The sequence below is a fragment of the Scomber scombrus genome, chromosome 11 (genome assembly GCF_963691925.1).
Source record: "Scomber scombrus chromosome 11, fScoSco1.1, whole genome shotgun sequence".
In the NCBI taxonomy this organism is placed as follows: domain Eukaryota; kingdom Metazoa; phylum Chordata; class Actinopteri; order Scombriformes; family Scombridae; genus Scomber; species Scomber scombrus.
The window spans coordinates 20,643,162-20,655,695 of NC_084980.1; the positions used below are offsets into that span (position 1 = coordinate 20,643,162).

The 12,534-nt window shown below is 36.8% G+C and overlaps 1 protein-coding gene across 1 annotated transcript in view; it reads right to left on the reverse strand.

The window, feature by feature from the left end:
• Window positions 1-5,227: 5,227 nt before the first annotated feature.
• LOC133990921 (pituitary adenylate cyclase-activating polypeptide type I receptor-like) overlaps window positions 5,228-12,534 on the reverse strand; it is a 34,367-nt gene continuing 27,060 nt past the window's right edge. Inside the window, exons 8-13 of the mRNA XM_062429346.1 lie at window positions 9,873-9,933; window positions 9,643-9,712; window positions 9,398-9,492; window positions 6,349-6,478; window positions 5,697-5,738; window positions 5,228-5,374 (exon numbers count right to left, since the gene is read on the reverse strand). Coding sequence (XP_062285330.1) covers window positions 5,228-5,374; window positions 5,697-5,738; window positions 6,349-6,478; window positions 9,398-9,492; window positions 9,643-9,712; window positions 9,873-9,933 — 545 coding nt within the window. The remainder of the gene's footprint in view (window positions 5,375-5,696; window positions 5,739-6,348; window positions 6,479-9,397; window positions 9,493-9,642; window positions 9,713-9,872; window positions 9,934-12,534) is intronic.

Sequence of the window (12,534 nt, forward strand, 5' to 3'; positions counted from 1 at the left end):
GGTAGTTTGAGTCATTTCCTGCGAAGAATGTACAGAGTGGTGTGTTTTACTGTGGATATTAAGCTGCTTTTTTCATTGTGAACTAAAAAAAGAAAAATAACCTATTTTGCTCATTTATCGTAGATTTATAGAAATGCTTTTTTTCTTCTTCTTTTAATGTGAAAAGAGTCCTGCTAAGCATTTTTCTTTTCAAATTATGATGGGTTTCACCAGACTTGAGTAGTAGTTTCCCACAATTGCATAATTGTCTTTATTTAGACTTTTGGTTGCAACTATCGCCTGTTAAAGATAAGTGCGAGTCCATTTCGATTCAGTACGAACATGAGACACGTCAATGGCTGCAAAACAGATACAATACATGTTGTAACAGTCAACACGAAACGCTTTAATGTGACAGTCTTGACAATCGCGGAGTGTTGCTCATTTGTTGTCATTTTCTGTCTTTTTGTTTGTGCACAAACAAGCTAACAAACAATAATCGTTTAATAAGATGAAATGTGAAATGATGCGTATAAGGGAGGATTTATCCACAATATTTTCTCCAGATATTTATTTTTTGTACTGTCATCTGAGTAGATTTAAAGAATGTAGTATCTCAACAATGAATGGATGATATTGCTGAACAGATAAGGATGTATATTTATTTTCCATAAACCAGTGCCATGTGCAATGATTCAATGTATACATGCTTTCCTGTTTGTATCATAGCTATATGACTGATTTGTGATTTCATATCATTGACTGATGTTGACTTCTTGGTCAAAGTGCCATAAACGTAGTGCCATAAGTTGTGACATTTCTGATTTTAAAGAAAACAAAGACACACATAGGAAATTACTTTCCAAAGCTGCTGCCCATAAAGTATATTTAGACTTAAAAAGCGTAGATATTGCCTCTAAAAGAGGAAGATAAAACACTAACAAGAAGACGCCCATAATTGATGCACCTACTTGGCTGCTTTGGGAAAAACAGTGAATTAGAGTCAGAAAAGATAGTATCAAGGGAGCTAGAGCCAGAGAGAGATAATAAGAAGATGAAATAATTTAATTATGAAAGTTTGGGGGGGAAGGGGGGTGCAGAGGGTTTTGGAAGGTGCAACACCTGCGACAGATAAAACACAAAGTGTGTACGAGGGTGTGATAAAACCACTCTGCTGCTGCTTACGTGTTCTATCACCAGCCATCACTCTGAGTCTGAATGGGCTCAGATGGAAACGACCATGTCTCAAAGCTGTTACTGTCTGTGAAAAAAAACTAAAAACTAAAAAAACTAAAAGGGGTGTTGAGCACTCCTTACTTGACCATATATGTGCTGTATATTTGTCTACCACAAGGTGGCAGCCATGTTTTTAGTTTGCTAGCTCTATAAAGAAGGGAAACTTTTACTGGCATTGATTTGTTCTTCTTTGAGCCTTGTATTTTGGATTTAGGAGGATTTACTTAGAGTGGGACATTGGTGCACTTCTATGCCAAATGGTTAACACTGTATATTTCTATTTTTTGTGACTTGTCTTCAAATGAATCAGCAAACAGGTCTAAAAGTTAGATTTTACTATATAAGGCTTGATGTGCTACACATCTTTAAAGTTATTGATTTTGTTATTGTCCTAAATTTCCTTCCTGCAAACTGTGAAATGTTTCAAAACATTTACTGTGAACTGTAAGGGAGAACACTATGACAAAATCAGGAGGTGTAACATTTTGCTTCATTCGGCTGACCACACTTCTGTTCTCACACACACACCTCGTCCTACGGTCCGTTCAGCATTACGGTAACACACTAATCTTTGTATATGTGTCAAAGAAAAGCCTTTGACATTAATTTTCCTAAAACAGTTGCTTGACATTTTTGGAAATATTTGCTCCCTTGCTGAGTATTAGATGAGGAGATCGTTACCTCTCATATCAGTACAGTAAACCTAACACAGGCTGCTGCTGTAGCTTCATATTTACTGTGCAAACTTTAGAGCAGTATTGGTTCTCTCATCTAACTCTCAGATAGAAAGTGAACGACAGTGTTTTCCAAAATGTCAAACTATTCTTTTAGATGTAACTATTCTCTGTGTGGTAAATCTCTGTGTTTAGATGCCGCTCTTTTCTTTGGCGATTGTGTCTGTTGAGCCAGTTTTATCAAGTGTTGAGTGTGTGTGTGTGTGTGTGTGAGTTCTATTGACTGACAATGAATTTTTGAATGTACCGTTGTTGCTCAGCTGCTCTTAAATGTCGCCTGCTATTACTTGCCATGGTGTACAAATGATGTCTTTTCTTGATCATATATACAGTATACTGTATATGTATATTTTTGGCACACAGGTGGACCTCTTGATGAAGACCTGTAATGTTTGTGACCGTGTTTTGTACATTTATGTTTATGTACCTGTTTTTCAGAGTGTGAATGTGCATTTCTGTGGAGAGACGCACATCTGTACTGTGTGTGCGTGTGCGTGTGTGTGTGAGAGTGAGAGAGAGAGAGAGTATGTTTGAAAGTTGGAGAGAGTGTATTCTGTATGCATGTGTATGTAATGACAAGCATTCATGAGGATAGAAGTAACTTAAATGTTGAAACAAATATCTATAAATCTTCATCCAGCTTATGTTCTACCTGTGATAGTGGTTCATGTGTTCTGGTGTCCAACATTCATGTCCAACGTTGTATAAATTTGACTGCAAAATAAATGTATCTGTGGTACGTTGTTGAACTTGTGAAGATTGTGATTCATTTTGCTCATCCATAAAAAGTGCCTTGTCGTGACCAGTAGTCAAACACAAACACAGTTATTACTTCTCAAACCACAAATGTATTACTATGCTTTTACTTGCCAACCTTCACTAGATCCAAAACAGCAACAACAATGGAAATACAGTATATTTAATGTAAAATAAAGGGCAACATTAAATTATGATGTGTACTGACATAGACAGTCAAAGTGCTTACAGGTACTGTACAGTGCATTATTCATGGTTTGTTAAAAAAAAAGTAGGGATGCACCAATCTGCCTTTACCAAACTGATCTAATACCATCTCAAAGCATTTGTTGATACTGGTCGGCCTTTTACTCTTATGATTTTTCTAATATTTAATCTCTGAAAAAACTGGGGATCTGACTAAGATCACTTTTAACATCATAACTGCACCTAATTTCTTAAAGCCCTGGAAAATGTAGTTTCAATTTGTTAGTATTTATCTGTAATATTATGTATTCAGCTCTAGCATCGATCAAGTTTCAGATAAAACAATCTAAATTATTAATTTATTGAGATTTAACACAAAAAAATTAATCAAGACTCTGTGTGTACTAATTTGCTTCAATCAGGACGCTGTGGGTATACTTTGATCATGTTTGACTGCGAGCAATGACAACATTAGCAAACAAACCCACAACTATCATCAGATTCTGATTCAGATGTTGCTAATCTGTAATTAGCGCATTAGTGCATTGGTGCATGAAAATATGTGACATCACCTTTTTCCAAATAAGCCCTACCTTCTTCAAACAAAATCTCTCTGGTGAAGTAATCAAAACTGTTCCCACCTCAGCAGAACATTGTGTTCTTGTTGGTCCCCGTCATTAATTTCATTGAGCTGATTATGAAAATGGGTTTTCAGGGCCTATAACTATAAATTGAGACATTTGTATACCTCGTACATCTTTTAATTATATTGTTTAGAACAAAATAAATGGCGTAGTCTCAGCAGCAGCTTTAAACATTGGCTCACCACAGTAAATGAACGAAGCAACAGTATTTGATGTGGATGTGTCGGCCAATACCTGATCTGCTTAATAAGGTCAGTACTGGATCAATATTTATCCAATACATATCAGATCAGTGCATCCCTATCAAAACCCTGACTCTGTCTTATCCATCACCATAACTAAAACATTAACTTAGACAGTACCTTCTTCAACACCATTTGATTTGAGGCACATTCTTAAAAGTACATATAAATACCCCTCACAATAACATTTTACATATTGGTCATAGTAAATTTGATTATGATAATTCAATATTTTAGAATGAGCAATCTGTAAACGACAAATAAAAAGTAAAATGGAAAAACAGAAAGACTAGTATAGCTGTCTTTTACGTCACAAACCTGTTGAAGGGCTCCTCAGCTTGTGTTCATACAGCTTAAATTAGACCTAATAAGACATAATTATTTATATTTTTCGCTATAAATTTGAGCCGTCATCAAAATGTGGGCATCTTACATGTGCCAGAAGTAGTGAGCAATAAGCTAATAAGTTGTGTATCATAAGACACTGTCATCATTGTGTCACTTGAAATGCTCAGTCTTGTTACACAGTACCATTTTGATGCCATTTTAATATGTAAATGCTTGGCACCATGCTTTTGTCAATGCAGTGTCTCTACTAGTGTAACAAGTATGGCAAAAGATTTGGATTACTACATCTGGCAACAGCATTTTTTTAAAAATGACGAAGAAAAACAAGGTTATAAATATTCACAAGTAGACTACTGTGCTTGGCTCATTCACGCAGACAGCTCCTCAAAACAAGAAGCCTTTTAAGACGTCACGTACTGATGTATGGCAGCTTCACACACACACACACACACAAACACACACACACACACACACACACACACACACACACACACACACACACACACACAGAAAACCTTAAATACACTCTCTCAGGTCCCTCTGCAGCTTGATAATTGAAAATGTCTCTCTATATAGCAGCAGGTGAATTGCTGTTAAAAAAAAGAAAATCAATTGGCACGCTCAGGCCACATCAGTCCTGCACATGTTTCAGGACAGAACAATCCTGGAAGTGTTCCCTGCAGCACAGAATAATTTGACAAGTCGAGTTCAATCCACATCATTTATCTGAGTTCAAACATTCATTGTTTCCACAGCTGTTTCCATGGAATCCCTCAACATTTGCTCATTTTTTAACACAAACAGCCTCATGTAAATACAACCATGTGAAATCATCCTCCCACAGACACAGGGCCAGCTCTACCTCGACTGTGATGTCCTCGTGAAATCAAGCACCAATGTTCCTCCATTCATTTAAATTTTTTTTACAACCATGATAAAAGAGGGAGCACGGTGATTAAGCGCTTTAATGTGTGTTGTACCCTCTGTGGTCATAGTCCTAGCGGCAGCTGACACTGACTTAATGTTTCCTCACTCACCAATGTTCATTGAGGTCCTTTGTTCTCAAGGAGGGGAGCTTAAATGACTGTTATTGTCTGTAAAATCATACTGAAGAGATGTTGCCAGAAGACGGAGGCCGTCGGAGCCCGCCACTGGTTCGAATTGTGATCTGAGTGATACTTCGCTTGGCTGGGGTGAGATGATTTTGATTGTGACACCTCCACAGCCATCTCCGCAGCTCTGTTTGGACCTGCAGACAGCATGAAAGAATATCAGAGGTTTCATCTAGAGATATTTCTCAGAGGGAGAGCTGGAAGCTGGAATAGTCTTCCTGGATTAATTCAATTCACTATAGTATTTGAAAACTGTAGTTGTGGTATTAGAAACACAAACACTAAACACGAAGCCGTGACAACAATGCACAGTGTACAACCTGCAAAAAGTTACAGATGTTAAAGATAGCAGTCTGGGCTTCTTTTATGACCCAAACATTCATAAATTAAATTAGTAAAATTAGTATCCCTATTAAATGCTTGTTTGATTTTTGAATCACAACACCTCCATTCACCTACCTCTCCATTCATGAAACAGTAAAGCAGTGCGACCACAAAGCCCTGCAAAACAAGAAACTGAGGTAACTTTTTGGCAATTATTACACAATCCTCTCTTCTAGTCACACTTCCCCAGAGAGCCGTAAGATAAAAATTGTGAAATCATCTTCTATTAAAAGTAACTCTTAGATGTTTTTGTCTCTTTCTTCTTTCGTTTCTTTTTATTCCTGACCGTTGAATAAATTCTGATGTTAAGCTTTAACAACTGTGTTAAGTTCATAAAGTGTTCACTGACTGTATATAGCCCTTACAGTCAATATGTAGCAGACAGACAATGCTTTCCTTATACAAAAGTCATAAATACATGAATATCTTCAGCATAAAGACTTTTTCAAAATTATTTTAAAAGTAGAGTTTTAGGTGGCTCATCACTCTCTCTTAATTTCCTGTTATGACTCCACTGTCAAATCTCTGACTAAGACATAAAAAGTGATTAGTAACAACTGTGCCTTTCCTGCTATGACAAGTCAACATGTCTGCTTTTAAAAAAGCCTATTTCAAGAGCATCCTATTGTAAATAATTCATGGTAAGTAACCTCTCGTGACCTACAGTATCTTAACAGAGTTTGTGGATATGCACTCTTTGTTCTGTGTCCTTTCCATTGTGTTGTACCTGAAAGGATCCAAGTCCCAGCTCGATATAGAGTCTGGCTGCTACTCCGGTGTTCTCGGGTAGGAAGGCAAATACAGTGTAGTGCATCCCGAATAGAGGAATGAGGAACAGAGTGGATTTAGCCAGCCTCCTGAGAGAAACAGAGGCATAAAAAAGATAAAAGGTTACATGAGATCAGTCTTCTTAACCTCAAAATATTCACCTTTAATTTTGGTTTTCCAGGCCAATCACTGTCATTGTTTTAAATGCCACAAGACACAACACATTATTCCTCCAAGTTTAATCAAAGTTAGACCAGTGTTAAACAAATTGACCTTTGATAGAGCGCCATCATCAGGCCAATCAGTGTGATATATTTAAATGTCAAAGACCCAGATGCATTGTGCTCAAAGCTTACGTCAAATCAGATCAGTGATGTCTAAATATCATGTAAATGTTGCCATTTAATTGTGGAGACATTACAATATTGCACCAACTAAAATCCATTTCTGTTGTGCTCTATGATTGCAATAACAACAGTGAACTTATTCTCTTAATCTTCTTTTCCTTGTGTTTATTATTTTATGCCATGAATAAACAAGCTGGGTGCAGACATAATGATCTAGCTCTATCACAGATCAATAAACAGAAGCTGATCCAACCCTAATAGGGATGTGTGCACATTTTCTTGTTGAATAGATTTAGAGCTTCTCACTAAAGCTGGCAGACTTAGAAGAACAACAACAACAAAGTCATCTGAATATTCTAAATAACAACAATAATCACCCATCAGAAGAAAAATGACATCATCACCTTAGCTGCTTAAAGATTAAAGATTTTTTCTAAAAATGTCGGCTTGTTTTCAGGCTTATAATAGGATTGTGGTCATCCTTTGTCACACCTGGGATTTGTGCCTTTGTGTTAACGTCACAGGTCTGTCTGAATCAGATTGAAGTTTGTAAAAGAGAGATGAAGCCTTTCAAAGTGTGAATCATCCATTGAACTGGTGGAACAATCCTATTATGGTGATGGAGGAGACATCTATTTCTGGTATCTGTGCTATTTTTACACAAACTCATTCTAAATTAATTCGGCTGAGCAAGAATCTGAAGCAACTAAATGTAAAAAAAAAAAAAAAAAAAAAAGAGGAGAGGAGAGATGCATTCAGGTAAAGCAGGATTTCAGGGCTGGAGTAGAATCATATATGCAGCACTTGTTACCTTTCAAAACTTTAACATCAAGCTCTGCATTTTGTCAAGGGATTTCATCAGGTCACTTTAATTTCCTTCTTTATCACCTTTACCACTTCTGACTTATTAATGTCTCACTCAGCTGTTTTACCTTAATACTGAATGCTTGCTTGATATTTTAAAAGAAGCATGTGCAAGACTTTTTTTATGCAAATGTTTTGTATGGACTGCACACGACTGCAAATGTCATTTAGCAATAGTTTTATCATTAATGCATGTGCATTCACCGGTTATGGAACCAGTTACTGTGATGGTGATTGGACAACTGACCGGGCCATGGCATTCAGATGTAGTTCGCCAATCAACCCAATTAGGCCAGCCTGAGCAGGTACAATGTGGATATAAGGTCATGCTGCTGATTATTTGCTCTTTTTTTGTGTGAGGCTGTGATTCAAAGACGCTTTGAAAGATGCACTCATGCCAAATCATGGTTGTGAGATGTTGTACCGCTGTTAAAATTTTCGAAAATAAAGTTATATTATATTGAGCTTTAAATTGTTGTTCTAAAATATATTTTAAGCACCTCAGGCCAGATGACACCTTTCAATAATGCTGTGACATAGGCCCAACAGCGTTCAACATACAGCTCTCCGCCTGCCTACTGCCTACTTTTTCTTGTAATTGCACTAAACCATATTCTTTTAAAGTCTGAACCACAGGGGTTTGTTTTTTGTTTTTTGTTTATTTTATTTTGTTAAATGTGTATTAATAGGTCTATGTGTGCAGTTATTTTTAGGAAAGTCTATAGGGGAGACTGGTTATGAGGGGGTTGCTATCTTGCTGCAGTTCAAATGTTGTTGTTAAATCAGTTGTTTTCCTGATGCTGTCTTTTTGTCAATAAAATTGTTTAAATTAAAAAAAAGTGCGCTAGGTCAGAGAAAGTTTTTGTATAACTTTTCTGATATAAATATTTGTAACACTAGATGAGCAAGATAATAAGTAGGGATGATGCCTGCACAACGGAGTGCACTGTGGCATTTAGATGATATGACCTATCAAGCCGGTTGGCCCATCCACAGCAGTTTATCCTAAGTAGATATAATGTAAATAGAAATCCGGGTTTAGCTGTCAAGTATCTGCTCCTTGCTTGGATGAATAGTGTATGACTTTCCCCTTATTACTCTCACTACCTCTCACCAATGCATCTTTTTTGATAGTGGATAGATTAAGGGGATTTCTACAGGTATCTTTACAGGTTTTGTAGAGCACTTCTGCATTTGTGAAAAAAGCTAAGTAAGTTTTTTGTGCCTCCATTCATTCAGAGCTTAAACTTAAAATTCCAATGTGTTTCAGCACTTCCTTTTGGTATCAGCTGCTGCCATTGTTGCCAGGTCGTAAATGTTAAAGTGCTGTACCAAAGACTTAAAAGTATCATATTTGGGGGAAAACTTTCACATGCAAGTCATCCCTCACAATCAGCTGTTACGGATACCAGCTGAGTAGTAACATCCAATCATAATCAGGTTTGTAATCAAACTCTGCCGATACTTTCATGCTGTTTGCTGCTGCTTGGCTTCGAGAGCTCCCTCAGAGTCTAACTGTGTAACCATGTCCAATTCCTTTACATAAGTGTCTGTGACTAAATATTGTTCCATGAGTGGAAACTTAAGGCGGAAATTATGCTTATCCAAGGATGCACACACTCAAGCATGAACGTCTCTGCAAACCAGTCGATTGGTTGATTCATTTTCCTTTCCACAGGTTGGTCTGAAACGGAAACAAAAACAAACATCTCCTGTGCACACTCGCCTACGTGCATCCCGGAGAACCATAATTCATGTTCCTGTTCACTTTGTTGTGTAAATTAAGTTGTGACTCACATAAAATGTCCAGTGTCATTGTTCCCAGCCATGGCTGAAGATTTCAGCTTTTGAACCAGAATCCGGATCACGTTGATGAAGATGACTATGTTGACCTGGTGGAAATACATACACAACTATGCACAACTACCCAAATGACCCAATTACACACAGAATCATGCTCTAAAAAACAATTTTAATGTGTGTTTAATTAAAAGGCATTCATGTATAAAATATTATTCACTGCTCCACAGTATTACACTCACCAGCAGCGAGGCTGTTATTGGTCCTTTAATAATCCACCAAATACCAACATTGTCTGTGTCATCCCAGCAACTGCAATTAAAACCAGATTAAATTGAATTCAGAATTAAAATAATGTTACACTCAATTCAAATTACTACTACTTATATTAACAGGTACATTATTTAATCAGAACAGTGAAATTATGAGAAAATATAAGATGTCTTGCTGCATATCATCTAATATATCATACCCTCTGTTATCATAGAAGAATCTGGTCAAAACCCAAAGTATGAGAACTGTTGATGGGAGCCCTAAGACATAAGAGCAGAGATTAATTAGTCACGCTGTGCTTATCTGTCAAGTAAATTAATATGAACGGCACTGAAGCCATACACTCGCGTCTTGAGTGTGTTTTTTATGAAAATGTTAGGCACATAAAAACATTGTGTATATTCAGTGTATCACATTTTTTTGTCTCTTACACTTGCATCTTCAAGCCAACAGAAGAAACAGGCACAGGATAAAAGCAGGAGAGCGTGCAAGATAGCACAAACCCAAAAGAAACTGATAAGACCCGTCAGAGCAACTCTATTTAGATACTGAGTGAGCACCACTTATATACACCACAGATATACTCCTTTATTCTTGTCAGTTTGTAAAAACACAGATGCTCAGGACAGAGATATTTATATTCATTGCTAGATTTTTCTTGGCAACAAGTGCGTTTTGTGTTTGTATTTTTCATATTACTATGGTGATGACTTCATATGGGTGATATAGTATGTATTCAAAATGGCCATTGGAAATATTCAGCCTACATTTGGCATCCCTGGTCTTATTTGAAAGTATTAATGTTACATCCTGCATCTGTGTGTTCTGTCTATCTGCCCTTTGTTTCAGGGAGCTGACGCAATCGTTGGCCCTGTCCAATCAGTGGCAGCTGAGCAGCATACAAAAAAGCCCTTCCTTCACATCCTTAGGCTTTTCCCCATCCAGCCGATTCTGCAGCAGCAGAGTCTCAATCACACCACAGTATTTGTTCATTTTTCTTTGTTTGCATATGTAATAAACAGATTTTTTTGTTATCCAGTTCAGTTTTCCTTCATTCATGTTACTTCTCAGAGCCAAGTCATAACATATGGGCATGGTTGGGAAGTGTACTTTGTGTAATAGGTTACAGATTTCTAGTTACCCTATTTAAAATGTAATATGTAATGTAACTATTTCAATTCAAATCAAAGTTATGTAACTTATTATATTTGATTACTTTTTGATTGCTTTTCTAATTTTCTAACAAATATGTTTAGCCGTTAGGGTAAGTGTACTCATTAAACCACCAAGTTCAAGTGTTTTTCATGGATACTGACATGATTTAAGGGAGATCATTTCTTATAAAGCAAGATTCATCTCTCATTTGAAAATGCATTCATTAGTTCATGTAGATTTTGGAGAAAAGTCAAAAGTTTGACATGGGCTTAATTGGTACTATGGCACCATTTAAGCCCATATGTGCTCCAAATAAGTCCATATCATGATTTATTTACAAAATATGAAAATGTTTTGATTTCAGACAATTCAAAACAGTAATTGCCTATATTTATTCAGTAACATGTTAAATATTAAAAAAAATTAGGGGGGAAAAATTCTCCTGAGCAAAATCTTAAAGGTCTGATTTCACATTGTAACCATCAACATTTTAATAAGTAACTGAAATGTAATTACACATTTTTCTCTTAATTACATTCATTTTGTATTTAAATTACATAACACCGTTACATGTAACTAGTTACTCCACAACAATGCACATGGGGGCTCGTCCGGGATCGAATCAGGACTCAATTTATTTGTGTGAGATCTATCCTAAGTGGTAGTTTGGTGTGGTAACTCTTCCTGTGGAGGCTCATAAACTCAATTTTTCCCCCTAAGCTTTTGCTGTATATGGTTTCCTAGTGTGATGTGTTTATATTTTGGTTTTGAAGTAAACCCTGGTAAGTTAGACACCAAGTAAACCAGCTGAACTGATTTCTCAGTTCTTCCATCAGCTCACTACTTTATTATTCTGCTGTTTTTGTTTTGAGGTAATCCTTAGTGAAGACTACTCTGTTGGGGGAATGCTGCATAGTGCCTCAAGCCTGGGACGCCTCAAAGAAGACAGTTGGGTCTAAGGTAGTATTTTGGATAGTGAGGGACTGGGGTTTATAATTGAAAACTTTGCGGCTTTTGAAAACATGATGGCTTTGTTCCACTGTCATTTTTATGTTGTCAGGGGAGACAGGAGCTGGCTTGAGCTGTTGTGTTGGGTGTCCAAAACTTGACAGCTTAAAAGAAGCTGTGCTTTGCTAACATGCTCTCAATTACCATGTCCACATGCTGATGTAAAGTAGATGTTTACCATGTTCACCATGGTGTTAGTTTTATTTCTTGTCAAAAATGTGTGTAACATGATTGATGGAAAAGTCTTTTTATGTGTCATGGCTAATGGGCTACTTCTGTTTTGTGTGCCTATAACTAATAATTGTGCCTGGATTTGGTGATGCTTTCTGGCAGTAGGTGTGCTATTCACAGACCTGTCTGTTTGTAATTGGAGCACTGTTGTTTAGTCACATTGGACACAGTAAAACTTAGACATGATGACTGTACTAGAGGATCAGGGGATCACCAAAATCATTAGGATTCATCCTCTGCCTACACTGAATACCAAATTGAATGGTGATGCATCTAATAGTTAATATATTTCAGTCTGGACCAAAGTGGTGGACTGATTACTGACAGACTGCTAGTACAGTTAATAAAAAGGGGACAACAACTAACCCCCTTCACGCCCTCCAAAAATAAACTATACTATTTTCAATAAACCTAATCTTCTTTATGTCAACTTTATTCTTCTTTTTCTTCTTTTTAGTCAACCCATC